This window comes from Trachypithecus francoisi, unplaced genomic scaffold (assembly GCF_009764315.1).
Source record: "Trachypithecus francoisi isolate TF-2019V2 unplaced genomic scaffold, Tfra_2.0 Lachesis_group13, whole genome shotgun sequence".
Lineage (NCBI taxonomy): Eukaryota > Metazoa > Chordata > Mammalia > Primates > Cercopithecidae > Trachypithecus > Trachypithecus francoisi.
The window spans coordinates 36,100,897-36,126,558 of NW_022681458.1; the positions used below are offsets into that span (position 1 = coordinate 36,100,897).

At 37.4% G+C, this 25,662-nt stretch overlaps 1 protein-coding gene across 4 annotated transcripts in view; it reads right to left on the bottom strand.

Moving 5' to 3' along the window:
* PARD3B (par-3 family cell polarity regulator beta) overlaps window positions 1–25,662 on the bottom strand; it is a 1,137,826-nt gene that overhangs the window by 497,574 nt on the left and 614,590 nt on the right. For all 4 annotated transcript variants that reach the window (XM_033230595.1, XM_033230594.1, XM_033230597.1 and 1 more), the window contains 3 exons: window positions 22,951–23,309; window positions 20,451–20,590; window positions 19,180–19,308 (listed from right to left, as the gene is read on the bottom strand). In XM_033230595.1, the coding sequence (XP_033086486.1) occupies window positions 19,180–19,308; window positions 20,451–20,590; window positions 22,951–23,309 (628 nt within the window). The remainder of the gene's footprint in view (window positions 1–19,179; window positions 19,309–20,450; window positions 20,591–22,950; window positions 23,310–25,662) is intronic.

A 25,662-nucleotide genomic window follows, 5' to 3' on the forward strand; every position in this document is an offset into this window, starting at 1 on the left:
CTTTTCTCTGATGTTTGAATTGCATCTAATGTGATTCCTGCTGGATACCAATCCCCTTTAGTATGCTGTTAATGATAAATAATTCTAAATTCCAAATAGAGATTGAGAAATCTCAGTGGGTAACAAACACTTAAAATTCACAGTACATGTTCACTCTTTCAATGAGAAAGTTCTTACCATATATACAACATGTCATTTGTAGATAAAAACATATAATTTGCCCTTTTATCTTAATAATTAAATCAATTACTCTGTTAAAATTGTCACATACAACTGACTATAAATAAGTCATTTAGATCGTATAGAGGATGAAAAATCCATTAAAATTAAAATGTGAATGTATGTTCCTATCATCATACTACAAACAAACTGAAGGGAGAGGGCAAATCTACTCAGAATTAATTCACAGGGAAAAGTGAAGGAATGTATCAGTCAGCTATTGTCACAAAAATGCTGCATAACAAATCATCCCCAAATTATGATATGCACAATAAAGCATTTATACTTGGCTCGCATATCTACAGGTTGGCTGGGGTTTGGTTGATCTACACTAGGCTCATGCAGGCTTGCCTCCAAGCTATGAATTAGGTATGTGTCTGCTCCACATATCTCCCATCTTCCTTGGACCACCAGATGCCTGAAGTATATATTAAAAGGAAGCAAACACAAAATAACCTTTCAAGCATTTGCTCACATGATATCTGCTAACATCTTATTGGCCAAATGAATTCACATGGCTAAGTCCACAGCCTATGGTTGGAAAGTACTCTCCAAGTACCATGGGGCTATGCCAAAAGTACGGCTATATAATGCTGCAATTTGAAAGTAAAGAATAAAGCTAATAATCCCATCCACCAACTGGATGCCATTTTTAGGGGGAGGAGGGTGGAACACATGGGACCTATCAAGGGTTAATGATAGAATATAGAATTTATATTTCTCTGAATCACATCTTTCCCTTCTCTTAGGTATCACATTTTCTATTTGACACATATTGCTTCTATGCTCTGAACCTCAGAGTAGTTTCTTGGTTTGTGAGATTTTCCCAAAGTAAGGAAATACATAGCCTAGATTCAGGAAAATTCTTCCTGCATATCCCTGCACTGCTCATGCCAGGTTCTTGAAGGGGATTGTTCAGGTAGCTCCAGAGCCCTAAAATACTGGCTCAGACTACTGAATATTGTCTTTTATTTCACCTTATTCTTCCTCAGTATTCATCTTCCAAGTGTTCCTCTCCCATGCTGTTGTATGTATAGAAAAGCAGGACAGGGGTAAGGGAGCAATTTCTATGGCCTTAATTCCTGTAAAATCAGTGTGTAATTACAAGAAGTTTAAAAGTTCAGCACACTTCCAATCAATATTTTGCTAGATGTAGGTTGAGGACTTCTTTCTTCCCTGAACTAATGGATCTTAATTTTCCAACAAAGTTAAGTATGCTTCAAAGACTAAAGAAGGACTATCTCAGTTCAGTTCATGCCTAAGGAATTAATTTTTTCAAATTAATCCATCACAGCCCCATTTTTACTTGGTGATGCATGAAAAAGAAAGACTCATCTAAGCACCACAAGTGGATGAATCTTTTTAGTCAATCATTTCCCTGATGACGCAAACCCACAATTTTTATGATACTTAATGAAATCATACATAAGGAAAAAAACACATTTCATGTGTGTATATATCAAGTGCTGACATTATTTTCAACTCAAAAGAAATTTCACAATGAAGGGGTAATGGAATTCAGAATTCTTTGCATAATATTTCAAAATAAGCTTTGTGTCTCAGCATACAAGCTGCCTCTTCTTTTAACTCTTCCTTGACCTTATCAGCACAGAAACAATCTGCCCTTCTCGGAGCTCCCATTTCACCTGTGTTTTCCCATTCTGATGATTCTCATCACTGTCTTACAATTATTTGCCAGCTGTCTATCTTATTTATTTATTTATTTATTTAGAGACCAAGTCTCACCCTGGCACCCAGGCTGGAGTGCAATGGTGCAATCTCAGCTCACTGCAACCCCTGCAGGTTCAAACGATTCTCCTGCCTCAGCTTCCCGAGTCGGTGGGATGACAGGCATGCATCACCATGCCTGACTAATTTTTGTATTTTTAGTAGAGAAACATGATTTCACCATGTTGACCAGGCTGGTCTGGAACTCTTGAACTCTTGATCCACCCACCTCGGCCTTCCAAAGTTGGGATTACAGGTGTGAGCCACTGTGCCTGGCAGCCTGTCTATCTTAACTCTGCTATACAACTGTGATCTCATCAAGGGCAGAAATTAAGTTTAATCCAATTTTGAATCCTGTTTAGCGTCCAGCAGAAAGTATCACCTAATAAGTATTTGTTATGCGATGACTTCATACATTTTTCGTTGACACTACTCTCCCACAATACCTCTTTGAAATAATGGCATTTAAATTCCCTCCCAAAAGTGACTACTATGTCTTGCATCTTATCTACCAAAATCATAGTTTTCAACACCTCTCACCTAAACTTTTTATCATGTTTATTAAAGGAAACTGGAATTAATCAAATGTTACATATACCTTCTTTAACTATTTAAATGGGATTCTCTCCACCTGAAACTCATGTTCTCCCTTTTCCCTGCTTTGCCACCCACCAGCAAACTCTTACCTATCAAATCCCATCTTAATTGTCACCTGCTGTTTGTGGCTCTCATCTAGGTCTTCAAAACACTATATGTAATAAAAGTATAGCACTAATCACATTGTATCATGGTTATTTATTATTATATACATCTTTAAGACCTTTAATTAAGGGCAACAGAGACCACTCCATTTTTATGTTTATGCCACTATCCCTTATCCCAATGCCATGCCTAAGAACAAGTGTATGGTATATATTTTTTAAAGAACATTGTCAACAAGTGCTCCTGCAGTTATTTCTTCCATTGTTGCTCAGTATGCACCATGTTTTCATTAAAATTAGAAAACAGTTCAGAAACTAATTAAGCTTCTAGTTTCAATACTTTATAATACCATTTTATAGATTGGTAGTGCCTTTGGTGAAAACAAGATTCATTATAACCACCATCACCATCATCAAATGGTATTTTTGGAATACTAGATAACATATTTGGCATATCTACAGCAACAAAGTGATTCCCCTTTTTCCATTGCCATAATAGTGCTGAGCATAATCATAACCTGTTTACACTTTGATGCCCATGAAGGGCTGAGCTATGCAATAAAATAGCTTGCAAATGTTTCTAAGATCTTACATTTACTTTGGCTCATTTGATCACCATATCCGCTTCTCAGTTTTGATATGGGGTGGAGTAAATCTGTCATTCACTTCTACTTTATTATGACAGCTGGTGCTATTTGGCAACTACCCTGTTCAAATTAACCCAAAAAAAGCAATTTTTCACATTTAAAACTAAGACTATGTCTACATCAACACCTAAACAATTGATTGAAAAGTTTAAATTCACTCAGTGAGCAAATTCATTTGTTCTAAATAAAACTGAAAAGCCAACCAAAAGTTGCTTTGACAGTTGGTGGTGCTTTTTTTTTTTTTTTCCTTAAATAATGGAGTTGGGAAGCAGTTTGTAAGCAAGCACAAACTAACGTACTCTTAATATATTCAGTATCTCCCAGTTTTTGTCCTTTCAAAACCGTTGCACATTAGGTACAGATAATTCAAAATACTTTTATACTCTATTTCACCCGAAAGAAGAACCAAACTCGTAATTCAACTATGCTAATGACTGTTAAAAGAAACACCTGACCAATTACTTTCTTGTTAAGGTGGTTCTTGATGCCATCCTTTATCCCGGTGGATGTAGAGTTCTTCCCATAATTTTAGCCACATCAAAAGTCGGGCACTAGCTAAATAAATATGTATGATTTATAAAGGGAGCCATATTTTAGCAACACAAAACTAGTGGCCTAATATTTAATGAAGACTGTATGTTCAGATGCCTTTTCAACTTCATTGTTTTCTGCTAAATTGCAGAAGACAATCTCAACCTACCAAAAAAATACTGAGAGATATAACCAAAGAATGAAAAATTATAGATTTATGAATAGGTACAAATCATTTACTAATATGTTATAATTCGATATGCATATCTTTTAAAACCATTATTCAGCATAACGGTACACAATGTACTTTGTCTAGATCTCTAACTTCAAATAAAAATATCTGCTAGAAAAAACTACAACTTCTTGAGAAACATTAATAGTATTCTAAGAATACTGTGTATAAGCAAGACTCATTTTTTTCCCTAACATCCTATTAGGATGATCTCCCATATTCTCTTAAAGAGAAACAGATTTGGAAACTTAAAAGAAAAAAAAGAAACGGTCTTCCTTTTTTTTTCCACTCTCTGGACTATGGTAATTAATGTCTACTCAATACCACGCTCAATCATCTGTCTCCCCTGGGACCATACTTTCAATTAAACCTTTTATTTCATCCAAGAATGCCTGTTCTCATTGACCACTGTGCTTTTTATCTGTGGATTTATGATAATCTAATGCACATCTCCTCATAGGCAGAATGGCCTTATACATCCTTATTGTTCTTATACCAGAAGAGAAGTGAAAAACAAAATTAGCTCCTGCGGAAGCCAGGAAGGAAACTGCATTTGTTTAACACAGCGAGAGGCCTTTCACTACCTGCCCAGTGGCCTTGGCCATTACTCTGCCCTGGCCTCTCAATGTGCTGGCTGCCCCTGGCCTGGCTGTGTGCTTCTGATAAGAGATGCCAACTCCCTTGAGAGCTATTGAGCTGAGAGCAGAGGCAACGTAATCTTTGGGAAATATTTTCAAAGATTTGTGAAGGAAGTAAGACATTCACATGCGATCAGTATTCTTTTCTGCAAGAAACCCTACAGGTTAAAGAGGAACCTCTGAACTGCTATCTGACAGCAAAAGCTTGGCTTCTTAATAAGTAAGCCACCAGCTTGTTTGCAGCTTTTTGCCTTTACTTTCTTTCCAGCTAGGACACACATGATATGGTTTCTATTTTAGAAGGGCACAAATAATACTGACATGTTATTAACTTAACCACCATGAAAAAAATTACATTTTTTTACGATCATACTCAGTTATACAGCTGAAGACAAAGCTCTGTCAAGTACACTTCTATGTCTTTATGATAGAGAATAAGTCTTTGTTATGTATATCCCAAACATGAACAAATGTAGCAGCCTTCATCTTTAGTTTCCTTGCAGGCCTACATAGTACATAAAATTATCAAGTTAATTTTTATATTAAATATTAATATTTATTTATATAATTTATTTACAACCTAATACCAAAGAGGAATTGAGGTGATTGCATTAATAATTACATAGAAATACAAGCCCAGTTTTCAACAAGTTGCTAGTGTTGACATAGTCATATTTTTCTAATAGAAGAATCCAGAACCCAGAGTTTTTTTTTTTTTTAATTTTTATTAAAGGTGACCAAAACCTTAATGAATAATGTTTGTAATTCATTCATTTTAATGAGTAATGGAAACAAGCTTTAAATAGACAATGACTGTGGGTGTGGGTACAGAAAAGGTAATTTCTAGTTAGAAAACAGGCTGATGCCATAAGTTTGTCTGTAAACTTGGTGCCTGCAGGTTGAACCTTTGTTTTTCTTAAAAATATACTAATAAATTTGGCTACATTTCTCTCTTAGCCAAGAGTGCTTGTTTACTCCATGGTATCTCCAAAACGTACCAGTAAGTAATACTTTGCATTCTATTGGATGGGTCATATTTCACCACGTTCTATGGGAGAATACACTGAAACCTCCAATTCAGGAATGAAGGATCACACTTCCCTCTGAGCTGGATATGGCAGTGAAGTCCCTTATGCTACCCACAGCAGTGGTGGCGTCAGTAGAGGATTGGAGGAAGGGCTCCATCTGTGCCTACTACTATGGCAACAAGCGTTGCCATGGCAGGGGTCGAAGAGGTAGCCATGAGAAAGATATCTGTTGGCAATCTGTTAGCTCTACATCTACTTAAGATAAGGTACTCTCTAGGTCAAATGTTCCCCAGGCATTCGAACTATGGAACAAACACTCAGAAGAGAATTCATGCAGCCCATTCCCATTCATATATACAGATCTTTCATAATTTGGGCACTGTCTGTATTGAGTGTCATGCCAAGATTTGATGCACAGAAACTTAGAGGGTATTTTGGAATAGGAAAGAATCTTAAAAGACAATTCAGTTCAATTTCCTCCTTTTACAGATAAGAAAATTCTTCTCCCTCTTTATTGTCAAATTATGTTTTTTGATAATCTTAGCATTTAAATACTGAAATTTAGTTTATTAATCTATACAACCGAACTTCTATTCTTCAACCCCAATTCAGATTGTAGGTGTCTAAGAGAGTAATTCTCTATGTGAGGTGGGAGAAGAGAGGGAGGGGAAAACACTATTCTTTATCTAGGGAGACACGTGTCCGGCATGAGACAGAAATGCATGTATATGTCAAGAGCCACAACGTTTTAGGTAAAAATGCTGCTAAACAGCAATGTAGTGGAAAGGAGCATGCCTCACTTACTCTGTATCTCCAACATTGTATTTGCATAAGAAATAAGAATTTATGGGAAAATAAGAATAAGAATTATTGGGAAAAGAATTTCCCAATAAGAAATTCATGAATGGAATTAAGACTCAGGAAATTAAATGACCATTTGAAACTCAACCATCTACTGACAGTCCTGGGCCAATAACTTGAATCTTCCATCCCTGACCAATGCTTATTCAGCTATAGAACAGTGCACACTCCTACTTCCCTAATCTAACGTGGGAGACTGTAACAACATCGGACTCCATGAATTATATATCCTTGAAATGTGATTTGGTGCTCTTTCCATCCAGACAGGGAATATATTCCTCCATCCCTGGGATCTTGCCTGGCCTTGTGACTTGACCTTGTTTTGACCAAAAGGATGAAGCAGAAGTGACAATGCAACTTCCAAAGTTAAGACTTATGAGCCCTACATCTTCTGCTTTTGTTGTCTTGGAAAATGCCATGTAAGGACACTGAACTAGCCTTTTGGAGGGTGGGAGGGCACATGAAGGAGGACCATGGTGTCCCACCCAACAGCTATTAGAGTACCAACTGACAGACACATGTAAGGAAGGCCATCCTGGACCTTCCCGCCCAGCAGACTCTCTGGTTCAATGCAGCTCCATGCATAAGTCTAAATGAAACTGGCAGGGGAAGAAGTCACACAACCCACAGAACTGTGAGAAATAATAAAACATAATTTTAACTCTTAAAGTGGTGGGTAGTTGGTTAAACAGCAAGAGATAACTAAAACATAGAACTTATAAAGGAGGGCATTAATTTGATTTTAAATTCACATTTGATGGGTTTTAAAAAAATATATGGTCTGGTTACTGACTTTAAAAGATAGCATAAGTGGCCAACAATATTGTCACTCTAACAAAAATGTTCCTTTCTGTTCCTTTCCTTCCTTTTCCTCAGTTTTCTTTCCTGCCTTCGGAAAGATGTTTGTTACTCATTCTTTGTCCACATTTCTGGAATTTTTTTCTCTTCTTGCTTCTTTGAATCTATCTAGGGCCTGACCAGAGTCCCACTTCATAAATGAAATCCTTCATGATTTTAAAGTCCTTTGACTTTTAAAGCCTTTTGACATTAAAGAACTTTAATTTCTTCCTCTTTATAACTTTTATGTCCTTATTAGCCCCTTCACCTCTTCCTTAAACTCGTGTAACTATTTTTCTTTCATTAGCTTTCCCTACTGACAGGTACCACGCTATATTCTTATATTGTTTCTCTAATACCACTTAGCATGACCTATGCACTCCTGGAGTTAAAGAATCATGTTTTAGTACATTTTAGAATACCCACTGCATGGAATAGCATCTAGCAAAAATAAACATTCAATAAATATTTGATCAGCTAAACTGGGAACAGTAGGTGTTCAGTAAATATTTGTTGAACAATTGATTCCTGTCATCTCCAATGTGGACCCAGAAAAAAGGGAAATAGAGGTGGAAGATGGCAATTCTTCTGAACATCAACCTTTCTTTGATTATCATAGAAGAGAAACATTTGATTTTGGAGAGATAGAGTGAAAGTAAATCAAGGTTAAGATGTTTTGGCTCACTGTTTTTCTGTTGTGCTGTTTTTTGTTTGTTTGCTTTTTTGTTCATTTGTTTCTGTTTGTTTTTCTCCTCCAGTGGGAGTCAAGGGTCTAAAGATGAAATATATAGCTGCTGGGAAGGAGAGAAGGGAGAAAGCCAGCCCTTTCAAGTCATGTGGAAAGTCTGTAACTTACCTGTAGGGTGCTAAGGCAGGCATTTCCATAAGTCAGGAACCATAGGCTCCAATATTTACGGGACGAATGCATAGCATAGGCAGCTTTGCTGTTCTCAAAGCTGATACCTTTCTCCATTCTACTGCCATCACCGTCATCTTCAATGGTATTTAATGTAACTTAATGTAATATACTATTATGTCCACCACTACCTGGCATAGTAAATACGCTCTGTATAGTTGAGAAATACATGGAGTGTTATTTATTTCTAGAAAGGTACGATGGGAGGTCAGAAGCAAGAATGGAAAGAAAAGGAGGAAGGTAAAGGGGAGAAAGAGGAAATACAAGAAAATTGAAACAACATTTCAAGCTGTTAAACAATCTTTTTTTTTGGTGTGGGAGGGTGGTGCTAAACCTCCAAGAAATGCAAAGAATTAATTACAGAAAGACTAGGTGATAAAAGTCCTTCATATAACTCAATAAGTGGCCAGGAAACATAATTGAACTCGTTTGTAATTGAATATCCTGCCATCCGGGGCAGATTTTAAGAAGGGTAAACTTAAAGAGACATAACAATATTAAATGTTCTTTTGTCTTTTTAACATATGGGTTAAAACATTCCTTTTAAAGAGAGAGCTGGGACTGTGGTGGGGCTTCATTTAGGCAGCAGCAAGAATTGACTTGTATGTAATGTGTACTTGAATATCTTAATTTAAATAATTATAATATCTTAAAGAAAAATGCATCTTAACCCCTGCGATGTTTGATTGTATCTGACAGGTTCAGTAAAAGGGCACCTATCTACTGCTGCATTATGTGTCATATGTTCTGCACACTCATTAAAAATAATGAGAACATATTTAAAAGTCATTGCCCAGAGAATCTTTGGGGACGGGGCAGGAGAAGGAGTAAGTGGCAACAGATTGTTATTTAAGTGTCTATCTCTGTTTTATCAGCCCTTAGGAAAAAGAAAAAAAAAAAAAAAAGGTGATCTTAAGCTGGTATTCTTTAATGATAAAGATCACACATTTTCCTGGAAAAACAGGCAGATGAAACATGTTCAGACTTCTAACTATACTCTCAAAATGAGATGGACTGTAGTGACAATTTCACATGTGTGGTATTTACTTTGATAACAACCAGAAAAGTCAACCACCATCTTAAGGCAGTATTTTTTTCCCTAATCTTTAAGTATCCTTTACAAAACGAACACATTTCCTTATCTTACACCAAATGTACCTTAACAAATGTACTGATCACAGGCATTGAGGCAATTAAGCAAATCGAGGTTGTGCCCTAAGTTTTGTAACAAACTTCTTATCCAGCTTGCCCCAAATCAACAGCTGGCCTAAATTACTGGTAACATTTGGCTAACTGGGTGACAAGAAGGATATAGTAGGTGGTTGGTCACAATATGACTTTTTCTGAGCTGTTTAAATATATATATATATTCAGAAAATTCTTTTTCTCCAGCCTCCAGAAGCCTAATCATAGCCACAGTGGCCACTAATAAGACATACGTCATACACCATGAAAATGAGGCCAAATCTCATAGCTCTTCACTGTTAACCTTGCAAGACAATGTATTTAGGCCCCAGTCTTCTGAAATATCATGAGAGCTTTACAGCATAGAACTCTCCTTCTTCCACTACCTTCCAATCTCCAGCAAAATCCGTCTCGTGATAAAAGCCATTAAGTATGTACTTTCTGACACCTGGAAGCCATATGACCTGGCCAAATCACCCTGCACTTCCTCCATCTGTTTTAATAATGCTGAACCACAGCATTTATCATCATCTATTTTATCAAGACTAGATTTTGCTGACAATAGTTCAGTAGAATTCTTCCAGATATAAGTACTTCTTAGGGAGTAGCAAATGACCATTAATCCCTTGGCCTTGTGGGCTATTGAGCACATTCAAAAAGCTGGCCACGAATAAGGACCCAGTCTCTGAGCACACTGCACAAGTGAGAGAAGGTACAGTGTTTACTTCAGTGAGGTGGAAGTCTTACTTAAAAGCTATTTCTGACTTTGTTTTTTGAGACAGGGTCTCATTCTGTTGCCCAGGCTAGAGTGCACTGATCTTGGCTCACTACAGCCTCTACCTCTCTGGGCTCAGATGATCCTCCTACCTCAGCCTCTCAAGTAACTGGGACTACAGGTGAGTGCCACCATGGATGGTTAATTTTTGTATTTTTTTTTTTTTTTTTTTTTTTTTGTAGAGATGGGGTTTCGCCATGTTGTCCGGCCTGGTCTCAAACTCCTGGGTTCAAGCAATCCACCAATCTCAGCCTCCCGAAGTGCTGGGACTACAGGCATGAGCCACCACAGCCAGCCGTATTTCTGATTTTGACAATGTAAATGCTGATAAGGGGCAATGTTTCTGTGTCTCACTTTCATCTTTAAAATGAGATAAATGGAAACTAAGCATAGTTGCTTTGTGACAGTTTAAGCATCACTTTCCTAGAAGCTGTGAAATCTCTAACTTGAGTCCAACCATAGTAGAAGGGTAGACGCTGGAATATTGTCCATGTAAGGGGACAATGGAACATATCTTACCCTATAGCCTCCAAAAGAGGTGATAAGAGGAAAGGAAGAAGGGAAATGGGTATAACTGCAAACAAATACCAACAACCCAATATTCCAAGCCTCTGCAAAGTACCTCCTGTGATATGTGTCTGAATCTACAAGTTACAAGGTGGCACGTAAAAAATTTTGAGCACAATCAAATTGAGTGTGGAAATTTTAAAGCACAATCGAGTTGGACCTGAGAAAGTCAAGTACAATTGAGTTTGCCTAAATGAATCAGGGGTAATTGAGTTGGGTAACTGCATTGTACTCAGCACTGGCCCTTTGCCAAAATGAGGGGCACATGGCCAAAAAGGCACAACTCAATTGGGCTTAAAAATTTTCACGGAATATTTTTCCCAGAACGAGAAATTGTTCACAGAATAGGAGACATAAAGTTGAAAATTTGATCACTGAAGCCAGTCAATTATAGCCACTAAGTTATCCTACAGGCTTCGTGTTCTTTATAATGAAAACTTGAGTGAGCACCAGAATTATCTGGAAGGCTTGTTACAACACAGATTTTCTAAGTCCAACTTCCAGAGTTTCTGGTTCAGTAGGTGTGGAGGGAGCCTGGGAATCTGCATGCTTACCAAATCCCCAAGTGATGCCAAGACTGCTAGCCTGAGACCACACTCTGAGAACCATTGTTCTAATTATTGCAGCCCAAATTGAAGCATTTAAAATACTTTAACACGATACTGTAAAAATACCTCCAACATTTCAAATTATAACATGATACTTACGGCTTTCATATGTCTTTACAAGTAAACTGTGCAACTAGATTGTGCAAATGTCATCATGGTAACTTAAACCACTGAAGCTGTCATTTATGTGAAAAACTATCCTAACCCTCACTGTTGCATGTAGCTGTAATCAGAAATTGCTATTGCTCAGAAATCTGAGAAAATCCCTGCATACATATTTTAAATTTGGTTTAAGATAACTGTACAGGATAATAATATACTGAATGCAGACTAGATACAGATTAGCAGTAATGGCTCATTTAGCAATACCTTTCCCAGCCTTCCATATCACCAGCTTTAGTAATGCATAGCTTTCATTCATTCAGTCAACAAATATCCACTGAGCATACACTGTGCTCTAGGCACAGGAAATAACAAGGGTTAATATGATTTGGCACTCACTGTGTGTCAGCAGCTGCACACAGTTAATTCTCACACAACCCTACAAGGTAGGTGTTGCTTTTATCCTCATTTTTAACAAATGAGGAAACTGAGGCACTGAAAGCTGAATGAAATTGCAAAGCAGGGATTCACATCCAGGCCATGAGATTCCCGAATGTGGCGTCTTAAGGACTATTTCTTTATAGTTCTTAAGGTCTATTGGAGAAATTGTAATATTGTGTGATTTGGGGGCATGCTAAAGTGTACCCTTAATATGGATGGAAAACTAGGTAAGGTTCCATAAAGTAGACCTAGGGGCTCAAGGAAGCTTTGCCCAAGCAAATGACCTATAGGTAGATATCTTAAGGAGTTTTGAGGTAAAAAGGAGGAGAGGAGTGTCCTCCCTTTCAAAGATGAAGAGTTTGGAATGAGAGTAGAGAGTAGTGGAAGAAAAATGCGGGGGCTCACCGGCCCATAAAACAGCTTGGGATTCATGAAAGTCATAAAACTCTAGGATAATAATAGTTGTTTTCTCCTGCCAACCAGTAATGATATCACAACACATCCAAACTCAAAACTTTGGAATTATTGATATTTCTCACTCCTTCACTCCCACATCTACCAGTTGCCAAAACCAAAGTTTTCTACCTCAATTTTCTTCTCTCCATTCTTAACACATGGGAAAACCTAATCTGTGCATTTAATATCTCTCATTCAAATAAGCAATGGTTATAATAACAAGGAACATTTGTTACATCCCATTCTCTGTGCCCCATTGTAAGCATTTTACATGCATCTCATTTAATTCTAACAACTAGTCTTTTGGGTGGACGCTAGTCTAGTCCCCATGTTATGGATGAGGAATGGAGGCTCAGGAAGATAACTTCATCAAGGCCATTTAATCAATAAGTGATAGAAAAAAGGCTCAACCCAGGTGTGACTGATTCCAGGTTCCAAGCTCCTTATCGGTACCCTCTAGTGAATTACAATAAGCTCTTAATAGATATCCCAACATCTCTTTGTCCCTCCAAATGTATGCAAAATAGCACTACTTCTTATGTTAGTCTCCTGTTCAGTAATCTGTCAAACTGGGCTGCTTACTATCTTCTGGTACTTTTGTACTTTCTAATCTCTGAGTAACTGAAGAGAGTATTTCTTTTGCCCATGTGGCTCTGTATCTTGAAATTCTATTCAAGTCTCAAGTCTCTTTTTCAAATGCTGTCATGTTCTTGAAGGTTTTCTTGGTTCCTGACATCCTTTGAATCCCCGTAACAATTTATTTGCTCATTTGATCCACTTAGCACTCTTCTTTTCTTTATGGGCTAGAAGCTCCTTGAAGACAAGACACATCTTCAGATCAAGCTTCTAGCTTCATCTCTGGAAGTTCACGTTGCAGAGCCTTGACTAAGATTCAGTATATACTGGTTGAAAGAAAATGCCGTAAGAAGAAAATGGAAATTATTGTAGGGAAAAGCTGAAATAGAAACTCTATCTTAGCAAGGACTTCATCATAAGACATGAACTGTGTTACTTGGAGAATACATAAAATAGAGCAAGGCACTTTGGATTTTGCATAATTATTTAAATTCTAAAACATATCTCATGCACATTAGTTTAGGTAGAAAAGTCATTTTGAAATTATCTTTCAATTTCTGCTACTTATCCACAAATAACTGCTATAATATTCATTCTTCCTTAAGTATCTCAGTTAATTAAGCATGGAATCATTTGAATCAAATAGCCAAAGGGAATGAAACAATATATCAGTTAAATGAGGTTCATCTAAGATTTCAAACCAAAATTCTATAATTTATGATGCTAAATAATTTGACATTTCAAGATGTGCATTTTTTACTTAATAATAAGAAAGAGTAAACCCTGAAGAAGTTGGACTACATCTCGCATGCTAAGGTAGTCGCAGGGACAGGTAGCTACAACAGTATTGGACTACACTAAGCTCAGCAACTGTTAAGGAGGGCTCCACATGCATGTGCATCATTTTTTCTCAGCGAAAGCAATATTCCTAAGTGAAGATCAAAGCAGCATGACAAACATGGCTAACTTTTGGTTTTCAATCATACCAGGCAGGAGAAACTTGCTTGCCTGAAGTGTAGTTAATCTCACTTGCAGAGGCCAGCATCAAATAGCAGGCAAACTTGGCAGGTAGAAATTATAAATACATTTGAAATTTTTTTTAGCTTATTTTACCCACCAGGGGTTGCTGTGATTTTCAGGATGATTTAGAAATAAGGCAGCAGGTCAGAAAATGAAATGTTAAGTAAGTTAACAAAGAAAGGACAGACTCTTCCTTTCTACCCAATAAAAAAAAAGGCATGCACATACATGCACAAGTATACACACATACATAGAGAGTAACTTTCTCCTTCTCTCTCTAGCTCTTAAAGAAATGAAGCCATGAAATTAACAGAAAAACTTCAGTTTTTCAGGAGCTTTCTTAAGTGGAAATATGGTTTTATCTGACATTTAGCATAAGAAAGAACTTCAGGTATCAGAGATAGAAAAAAACTTGTACATCACATCTCTTACAGAACTGACCAAACAAACCACCAACTGATTAACTAGCATAGTTTTCATTTCAAGTGTAGACACAGACAGAGGAGTTTAGCATTCAGATCCTAAATCTATTACCAAAACTAATCTCAAAGCACCTTCTGCGAAAATGTTCCTTATGTGAACACCTCTTCAGTAAACTCTCAGTCAGGGGGTGAGGTCACCAAAGGATCTTTCAGAATGGGATTCTGGAAAGATTATCTTTGAAACACCATTCTTTTGGTAAAGATGCTAGAAACAGCTAAATAGTTGTAATGTTATTATATAAATTCTTCTCACTTGATTTTCAACCCGGTCTGCCCCAGATGGAAAGAAGGTTGGCTGAATGTGTTAAACCTGTGATGTTAATCAATTGCTCAGGAAGAAAGACACAAACTAGAATGCAGGAGTTCAGCACAGTTCTTTTAGGTGGCAGGTCAGACAAAATGACCAGGAAATGGATACCATGGTCTTTGGAATGACAGAGTCACATCCAAGAGATGATTCTATATTGGGACTTCCTGTATAACTGCTGACCACATGCTCCCTTAAGTTTTAAGACCTTACAAGAAGCTAACGAGAACAAGGAAGTAAGGAAGATTGAAGTGTCAGAAACTAGGCAGTGCAGTGCTGTTAAGAAGGTACAGAGCTCGCAGAACAGCAACGCTTAACAAAAGAGGACAGTTTCTTAGAACAGGAAAACAATAAACACAGTTTGTTTTCCTCAAAGGAGATAGAACAAGACAAAAGTAGGAAGTGCTGTCCTTCCTTCATCCTGCCAGATTTTCAATGGAAAGTCAAGTGTGTACATCAATCATGATAAGGAAGAAGAGACCAAAGTGATATCACCTTCAAGTTTTTGAAAGGAAAACACAAAGATGTATCACATAACACACTTCTTTATTTTGCCCTTTCAAACAGACCAGTGCATGCCACACTATGAAGTAATTCCCACTGAAATAGCCCAGTACGTGCCAAACATCAACTCTCTTTAAACTTCCTGCAAGGTTCTTGCCTCTTGGCATTCGAGGCAAGGATTTGGGCTGGAAAAAGAGTGCCTTTCCTTATTTCTTCAATATGAAGACTGTGGGTCCACACGACTTGGGTGCTTATAAGCCTCAAAGACCCTTGCTTTGCTATCGTGACAAAGAAAATTCCACATTATTTGGATAGTTGACTGTCAACTATATTTGAGAGTCTAGATATTTGCTAGAAAGTTCTAAAGGAATGAATACTAGCATATACTCTTCAAATTTAGTATAGAACTAGAAACAATGAGAAGAAATAATTTGCTTGCACTCATAATCTCACAGTTGCACAGTTCACTTAATATGCTCCCTGGTGGACTTGGCGTATGTCATTCTGGGACAGAAACCAAATTTCACTAAATTCCATTAAATGAGAGTGAAATAATACATACAGCTGCCTCCCTTATCAATTTGATTGGTTATAAAAATGCTTGTAATTCAGTATTTTGGATTCCAGAATACATTATAAAATAATAAAAAATAAAACAATCATTGTTCAAAAATAGTGGTTAGTTCCAGGCAAGCCTGCACAAATCTATCTACCCCGTAATATATCTAGAGTATAGAATTGTAGTTACACTACTACAGAAGTGGTCTTTTATTAGAAAAAAATATATAGCTAACATATTTTAAGAACTTACAATTAGTCAGAAACTATGCTACGAGCTTTGTCTGTATTATCTCATTTAATCTTCACAACAATTCTCACAATTACAGATGAGGAAACCGCCTCTGAGTTATGTTCCGAACTGATCTACATCACACAGCTAGTAAGTGGTAGATACAGAAGTTGAATTCTGGGATTTGAACTCCAAAGACCATGCTAAATGTTATTCCAGTTGCTAACGTAAGGTGTAATTGTCTTTGATGGGGAATGAATTCAGAGTTTTAAACTGGGATAAATCAGCATCCCTTACGTGCGGGAGGGGCAAAGCTTCTAGGAAGAAGGTATTAACTGTGGGGTTAAAAATTCTAGAGGTCACATGGGAGAAGGGTATAAGGAACTACTAGACAGAAACTGCAGGCTAAAGGGTTTAAGTTCCCAGTTGGAGTTCTGTTGTTGGGTTCTTCTGCATGCTAAGGGGCTGGCTGAAACATTTCTGTTTTTATGCAGGGTTTTACTTCTTCCAGGACTACAGTTCAATGGAATACACAGTCAAAACTTCTTTCTTTGCTCTCCTACCTCAGAAATAAGCACATAGTTCCACTGAGGATTTTGGAGAGTTTTTATTTCTAGCAACCTAAATATCAGACAAGAAATGAAAGGGCTTCTTGCTGTAAATACACACACTGCCCCCTTTTTTATTGTTTCTTTTCACTTTGACCCTTGTAGAGAAAGACCGAGGTCTTTGGATAAATAACAGATTGAAAGAAAAATCTATCTGTATTTTAGAAAAAAAAAAATCCAGACTCCAAGTTTCTGCATCATTTCTCTAGTAAGTATTAGGAGATGAGACAGACATTCAGGATTCTACCTTTCAAACGGTTGGGTATGGAGGAGTCAAGCAGAGGAATGGAATTGGGGACTGTATCTGCATGACTCTGATGACTTTTTTTTTCTTATTTTCCCTATTTTATTATGGATCTCCCCAGAGTATACAATAAGGGAAGGGAAAAAAATGGGTAAGATGATGGGAAAGAGAAGGAAAGGAAGAAAGAAAATTCCATGCCAGGGAAACCTGGAGGTAAGTGATCTTTTTGGCAGGTATTAAGGAGCATTAACATATAAGACAGGTGATTTGGCAAGGTTGTAGACTCAAACATAAATATAAATATATGTAACAGAACGGTAGGATGAGAGAGACAACTTAGAGCTTGTGTAGTCTTATTTAACCTCAATCAGGAAACTTTTTCTAGAGCATCTTGGACAGTTGGCGAGGCAAGCTCTGTTTAAATACTCTATCTAACCCATTTCCTTCTTGGACAGGTCCATTAAAGTTCTCATAACATTATCCTCTTCCAACCATTTGTTTTGGAACAAGCTCAATTAGGGCAGGGAGTGAGTCTTAACTATTTTTGTATCCGCAGAACCTCCAACTTTGTACACAGCAGATGCTTAGTAAGTGGTTGAGTTATTGCATACATTGATTAATGGGTACAGAATGTCTGAAGAAACAGATTAGGTCTACCTTCCAATCCATACAATAACTCTTTACATATCTGATAATAATTGTCATGTCTCCTAATATTTCTCTTCTTCAAGTGAAATATCATCAGTTCTGTCAACTAATCCTTACTGTTCTGATAACCTAACTCTGGGAACCTACATGTGCCTTTGTCAATTCTTACACAGATTCAAAGGAAATAACAAGGAATAAGTACGAGTCCTTTTAGCACATTTGTTTCTATTTGTTATTAGCTATAAAATCCCTTTTGAATTTTCTTTTCTTTTTTTTTTTTCTTTTTTTCTTTTTTTTGAGACAGAATCTTGTTCTGTTGCCCAGGCTGGAGTACACTGGTACAATCTTGGCTCACTGCAACCTCTGCTGCCCAGGTTCAAGTGATTCTCCTGTCTCAGCCTCCTAAGTAGCTGGGACTACAGGCACATGCCACTATGCCTGGCTACTTGTTGTATTTTTTAGTAGAGACGGGGTTTCACCATATTGGTCAGGTTTTGAACTCCTGATCTCAGGTGATCCACCTGCCTCAGCCTCCCAAAGTGCTGGGATTACAGGTGTGAGCCACTGCACCTGGCCCCCTTTTGAATTTTCTATAGCCGTCTTAAAAGCATAATTTCAATAAAATAAATTATATGTATTTATTGTAAAAAAATGAAAACCTTTCATAACTGATATCCCAGATGTATCTTCTTCTAGTTGTTAACAAGTTTTAAAATGTAATTTGATGATACTGCACACATAATTTTATACCCTACTTTTAAATAAAGTATTAGATTATGAACATTTCTCATGCTATCATCAATTTTTTACAGAAACCATTTTAAGTACTTCTATATTTCACTGGCAAGCTATCTAATGCCTTATGGTTATACAGGACCCAATATATCACTGCAATAGATAGGACTTTAGGGGAAAAAATCAATGTACATGAATTTTTTCCACATCTTTGATCATCAGTTTAGGACAGATTACTTGAAGTCTAGTTACTAGGTCTAAGGGTATACATTTTTAATAAGGCTTTTGAACTCATCTTTCTCAAGATGTCAATCCCAGCCCTCTAGAATAGGTTAAATACCCTTGTTTTATGTTATCATGGCACTCTGCATCTTCCCTTCATAATCTTCATCGCCATTTTGAATACCTGGCTATCTTTTTATTTCCTATTAGACTGTAAACTTCATTAAAGTAGGTCCACAAATTATTTTGCTGACTGTGTTTTGCCTAGGGCTTAGCACACAGCACATATTCAATATATATTTTATTGAATTAGTGGCATACTGTTGAATCGTTGCTTATTGCTAAAGGTGTTTGAATCTGTGCCCTGGAAGCACTGCTTACATATACCCACTGGCTGTGTCAATGTCCTAAAACTGTGATACCCCAAATGGGGTAAAATACCCTGAGTGTGATTCAACTTTGGTTATGAATGAAGTCTGTGACTTAGAACTCATTTCTCAGCTATAATGAGTTCATTGAGTGTATTAAGCTTGGCATTAAAAATTCAGTGAGACTGAGATCTGAACATTACCAACTCTCGGGGCAGAAAATGTCCTTCTTGGCGGGCAATGACCAGCGATGCTGTCTCCCCCTGCTTGGTGCTCCTGAGCATGGCCACAAGCTCTTCCTGGGTTCTTCCAGTGACATCTCTCCCATTTACCTAATGAATAAAATCATATAAGCAGCCACAATCACAGTACTTGTTATCTCCTTCTACACTAGATAGTTTTGAAAACAAGAAGCAAATGGGCTCCCATACTTGAGGAAGCTCTGAAAAGATGAAAACTAAATACATGGGCAAAGACCAACAATGTTTTCCATAATGCATCATCATTATGATGCTGGATGAACTCAGAATCAGTAATTAATATCAGCAGTTTTTCCTAAGACATCAGATTTTTATGTGAGGAAACTGGACTGATAGATACCAGAAAATGATTCTGCTTAAGGTAGAAGGCAGATTTCAAAGGCTTACTTAATGTCATTTTCTGCCTAATTCAACAAGCAGAGTGAACCATGATCACAAGGCAAATTTCTCTGCAAATACGAATCCAGCGATAGAATCCTGCAGTTTTTAAATGTATTTAGAAAATTATAGTCACCAGATTATCATAGATTACTGGAAATTCTAATTTGGAGCTACATTAGTCATTTGGTGCATCTTCTTTCATGATCTAGAACAACATGAAAAGCTAAAGTGTTGCTTCTAATGAAGATGATTGCTTCAAAGGTAAATGGACAGTATATAATTATCAAGACAATAATGTCCTCAGACAAAAATAAATGAAAACAAACAGCCACCCTCTTGCTTTTGGTATCCCAAATATATCTCTCTGCAAAATCCTTTACAACTGTTTTCATTGCTATCCTAGCACAGATGATAGAGATATGGACAAAGCATAGAATGACCTGAGATACTCTGGCTTGTCCTGGCCAAGTTTGAAAAGACTATTATAAAGACTTTTTAACTTTTCAGCCCTAAATGAATACATGTTGAATTCTTAGATTCAATCCAAATTTCACAGGGACGTAAGAGGTAGAAGTAAGAGAGGTAAGATCAGAAATGGTTTTCATTATCATTTGGCCCCATATCACTGACCTTACTGGGGATTTACAAAGTTAGACTCCTCATTAACCAGTTTTATACTTAAAGTTCTTATCTTGTCTATAAGTAATAATTTTTAATATATAGTAGGCTCAAAATAAAAATATTAATATATTTACATATATTTCAATGCAATTAAATAGCATTATTTAAATGTCAAGAAATATTTTCATACAACTATTAATTCCAATTCTTACCTCCAAAATTCTGTCCCCTGATTGTAGGCGGCCATCTTTTATTGCTGCTCCCTTTGGTAAAATGTTTTTTACAAAAATGGGACCAGGACCATGTATGGAAGAGTCTCTGGTAACCACAGTGAAACCAAGTCCTTCAGGGCCTAGTGTATAAGAACAGGAAAATGTATACTCATCTGAGTAATATTATATTCAATTTTACAGTAAGATCTACCTAATTTAGACTAATATAGAATCAGTAAAATATTTACATTCTGGGACATTTTAAATATGCTTCAGTTATTTGGGTTTCAAATGCAGATTATAGTTCCTGACAGGCCATGATGGTATCAAAGTGAACTTAGGGCCCAATCCAGATGTGTAACAGTTTGGCTTATTCAGGTTCTAGAAGAAATGCACATGTTATCCAGATGCCCAGGAGATTGATTTCTCAATAAACCATAACCTGACTTCATACTTTGAGAAGCAAAAGGCCATTTGACTTAAGTTCTATTAGCCTCTTAAATGAGCTGGACAACCTGTGGCTGAGCCCTCCACTTGTGGCTCAATTCCCTGTACTGCTGCATCCCACTGTCTGGTCAGCAAGCATCTTGCTGCTCCTGTCCTGTTCTCTTGCATCTCCAGTTTCTCCCTTCTCATGTATTTTTTAGTCAGTCTAAAGGTATGCTCAGATTTCTCCACCCTGAAGGATCCTTACTTCCATTTTACTGCTTCTTCCAGCTTCCATCACCAGTGAGCTACCCATGACCATCTCCGTTGGTCTAGCTTTGATGATTCCCACCATTTTCTTGAAACTGACTCTCTCTTTGGTTTTCATGTCTTTATTTTCTGATTATTTTCCTATCTTTGTTCACATCACATCCGTCATTCTCTCTAAATCTTACCCATTATCCTCCCATGAAGCCATAGATGTTCCCCAAGGATCTGTCCTGGACCAATTTGTCCCCTAGACTCCCTGCCTTGGCCAGCTCCTGCATCCAAATATATCTTTCAGTGAAACAGACCTACATCTCTATGGCTCTAATGTCTCTTTCTGATGTCAGCTTCCTAGAAGTCATCACGCACATTTCAAACTTCACTATGTACCTCCCTCTCCAACCCAGATTCTGACCTTTTCAAATATCCTCATCTACTTAAAATTCTAATTTCTAGCAATGACATCTCCACTATGCAACTTGATCTGGCTGAAAAACCTCAGCAATCACTGTAATTCTTCTCTTTTTTTCCTTCCTACAACCAGTCATTTATTAAGGCATGCCTATTATGTTTCTACCTTAGACAGATGCGATGCACCCTTTACTTATCCTTTGTTGTTTGGCCTTGTCTTCAGTGTATCTTTTTGCTGTCGGATTAATCTTGCTAAAGTACAGATGTGACGTCGTATCTTTCATTTTTTGCATTCAAGGCTTTGTAATACATTTTTAAGGTGATTCTGTGTCTGATCGATTTTTCTATACCCAAAGCACCCAAATCTGTGTCTTACACATAGCTGGATCATTTGAACAAAAAATACAACTGAGGCATTTAAATAAAAAAACTGATTGATAAGTACACTGAAGTATTTTTATATGTACTAGTCAATGCATTTTATTCCCATAATAGAATTCTTATAGGTGAATGAAGTTTTGATCAGAGAATCTTTCCAGAATCGTTTTCATATCCTAATTAAAGATACATTATTTGTTTCCGAAAGACCTTTATAGTTTTTCTAAAACTACCTTGTGACCATAAATTCTCTATTAATTCAGACAAGAATCTACAAGATCTTGGTTTCTTTTGAATTGTCTTGAAAAACACAGAATTTCAAAAGGTTGCAATGGGGGAAGGGAATATGAAGCAGAGGTTACAAAATGAACAAAAGCACAGAAGCGCATGAATGCTTATGTATGTGTGTATAATACTGCATAAATATGCATGTACACACATGATCTCTTCTCACTGATCTGCGCTTGAAATGGATAGAAAAGTTGAAAAAGATGAATCAAGAAAAGATTGTACATGCTTTTGAAATTAGGTATGTTTTAAATAAATGTTTGCGATGTTGAATCAGAGAAATTAGTAAACATTACCTACTTGCTTTCTGAGGAGTAAAATTGGTTGTTATAAGACTGTCTTAGAAAAACAATACACTTTTTGGACATGGCCTAAAGGATGCTTCAAGAATCACTAATCGTGCTCAGAAAAGGGACAACTGAATTTTCGTGCCTATTTAGTGTTAAGTTGTAATACAATATTGCTCTGTTGATATCAGGTTTGCAATGATTCTTTCCACTCCCCAAAATGTCTTTATTATTTTCCTCTTTCAAATAATCTATAAGCTCTGAAGAAAAGAATAAAAAAGTACAATTTCAAGAAATTTAAGTTACCTAAGTATACACTGAAATCTATTATTTGATACAATTAAATGAAGGGAGAATTAACTAAATTAGCCTTAATGCATTTCTCTTAACCAATTTTACATGTTACAATAATAGAATGCTATTAGGCATAATTTAATAATTACCTTTCTTTAGGTCAATCTTAATTTTCTTTGCATTTTTCTTGCTGCCAAATCCCATGAGAGGGGAGAGTGAGGGAGAGGATGGTTTTCCTCCTAGCCTTGGTACTCGGGGACTCTTGTTTTGTTGCAGGGAAGTTGATGCATCTGTTTCAGGACTTTCGGCTCCTGTGAGATTTGCTGTCTTTAGTCCTGATTTTCCATGGACAGGAGGCGGCGCTTTGGTTTTCAAAATGCCATCATTGTTACCAAAAATGCTAAGAGGTCCAATGACTGATTTTTCATACTGTTCACGGTTTTGCGGAGGAAGCACGTGGAGGAGCACGCTTGGGGATTTCATTGCCTGGCGGAAGACATCCTGAGCCCTGCAAAGAGAGTTGATAAATGTATGATGACCCTGCTTCGAGGTGCAGCATCTTCTAAAATACCCCAGCAGGATGGCAACCAAGAGCAACACAATGGCTAATCATAGGAGACACGATCAATATTCCTAACAGAATGACTTTGCCAACTACATACTAGTTACCACTTACTACTTGCCCACTCGGTGCCCCTGCACCGAGTTATACATGCATTATTACCATGCATCCTTCTCTAATTTAACAAGCATGTTAGGTAAGTATAACTAGCTTTCATTTCACAGACATGGAAGTTGAGGCTCAGAGAGATGAAATAATTTGTCCAATGACCCACAGCTTTTGCACGTTTCTAAAGATGAAAATCTAACCGGAAGTGATTACCACAGTGAATATAAAAAACAAAATAATTTGATATTTTGGATCAGATCATTAGTTAGGTTTCTTTTAGGACATCCTTCTAAAGTACAGATCTTTTCTAACATGGGTTGTGTTACACAAGTTCAAGTTTGACACCCATGTTTGCTCATGGAGACATTTTGGCAGGTGCCTTGCCTTTGCCTAAATGTCTCAGTGGAATCTCAATCCAACACGCACCCTTCCTGTTAGTCTCACATAGAGCAACTGTGTTTTCCACTTTTATGACCTAGCGCTTTGTGTTCTTCCTCAAACTTCTTATAACATTTTCTCCCCTTCTTTCTCATCCCTCTAGATGTCCTGTGTCCAGTTCAAATGACTGCTTTTCCCAGTCTTTCTTGCCCAGAAGATATAAATGAAGGCGTTAAAGGAAAGCTCTTTAGAAGAGGCTGGTTCAGTAGAGAGACAAAAACTTTTATTGTTCTCCTGTTTCTCTTCCTTATTTCTTGAAACTCAGAAGTGACTGAGGCAACTCAGCAGCCATCTTGTGCCCATTTTTCCACTGAACAATAGTAGCCACATGGCAAGCTGAAAGCAGAAAACGGAAGCTGCCTGACCCACTGATGGCTGTGCAGCTGCCGCAGTAACTATGGAGTGCGAGTGCCCTCTTCCACGCTTGCTTGTTGTTAGGAAAAATTAATCTTGTTTCAGCTACTCTTATTTCAGGTCTCTGTTCCTAACAGCCATAGCACATAATAACTAATCATAACCCCAACTGCAATCTGATTCCTCAAAACCTATCCCGCACCCCCCTTTCTGAAGTGCTTAATTCCGCAAATTGTTAGGGGAGAAGGAAGATTTCACATAGGTCACTTAACTCCTGTGGTCAGTTCCCCTGTTATTTTTGCTAGCATAGGAATCAGTTTCTACTCCATACTAACTCTATACAAAATTTTTATGAGCCTCACTTTCCACCTCTATAAAATAGAAGTAATGACTGCTTTGCATAATTATCAAGTCCTTGTGAAAAAGCACAGTAGTATATTAAAAGATTATTACTAATAATAATTTTAATTTTGTCTATCATTCATTATTTTAACACAATAGATTCTTCTAAGGTTTCATTTCTTTTCATACTTAGCAGCCAGTACCCACTTTTCCTCTACCCACAACCACTCATCTTTGTCCACGTGCACACATACAATATTGACAACTAATGCCCAGAGAGAAGATGTATTAGGAGCTGTTTTGGTCAGAAACAAGAGGGTGGTGATGATTCCCAAGGATTATTAGTACTTAGTCCTTTGGTCCAGAATCCCACTGCAATGCCAACATACATTAAAAAAATATGCATCAGATTACTATACACTCTAATTCCTGGGTACAGGAAACTATTCCCTTAACATTTTCACATGCAGAGAGATGATTTCTTGAGGGAGACAGTATTTTTTATTTATTTATTCATTTTGAAGATGGAGTCTTTCCCTGTCGCCCAGGGTGGAGTGCAAAGGCATGATCTCAGCTCACTGCAACCTCCGTCTCCCAGGTTCAAGCGATTATCCTGCCTCAGCCTCCCGAGTAGCTGGGATTACAGGTGCGTACCACCAAGCCTGCCTAATTTTTTTTGCACGTTTAGTAGAGACGGGGTTTTACCATGTTGGCCAGACTGGTCTTGATCTCCTGACCTCATGATCCACCCGCCTCGACCCCCCAAAGTGCTGGGATTACAGGCGTGAGTCACTGCACCTGGCCAAGAGATGGTATTTTAATTTTATTTTTTTCTGTTTGTTTCTATGATTCAGTGAGTCCTCAGACATCTCTCACAGATTTTTTAGCTTAAGGAAGACTGCTGACACAAAGTAAGTTAATTAATAAGCTGAACTAACCATCTGTGAAAAGAGCCATTAAATACCAGTTTAACTGACCCATAGCGCAAGAAAAACAAACCCGTTCAACGATGCCCCAGTAAAGACAGCCAGGCAGGAGGGCTTGTGATATTTTGTAG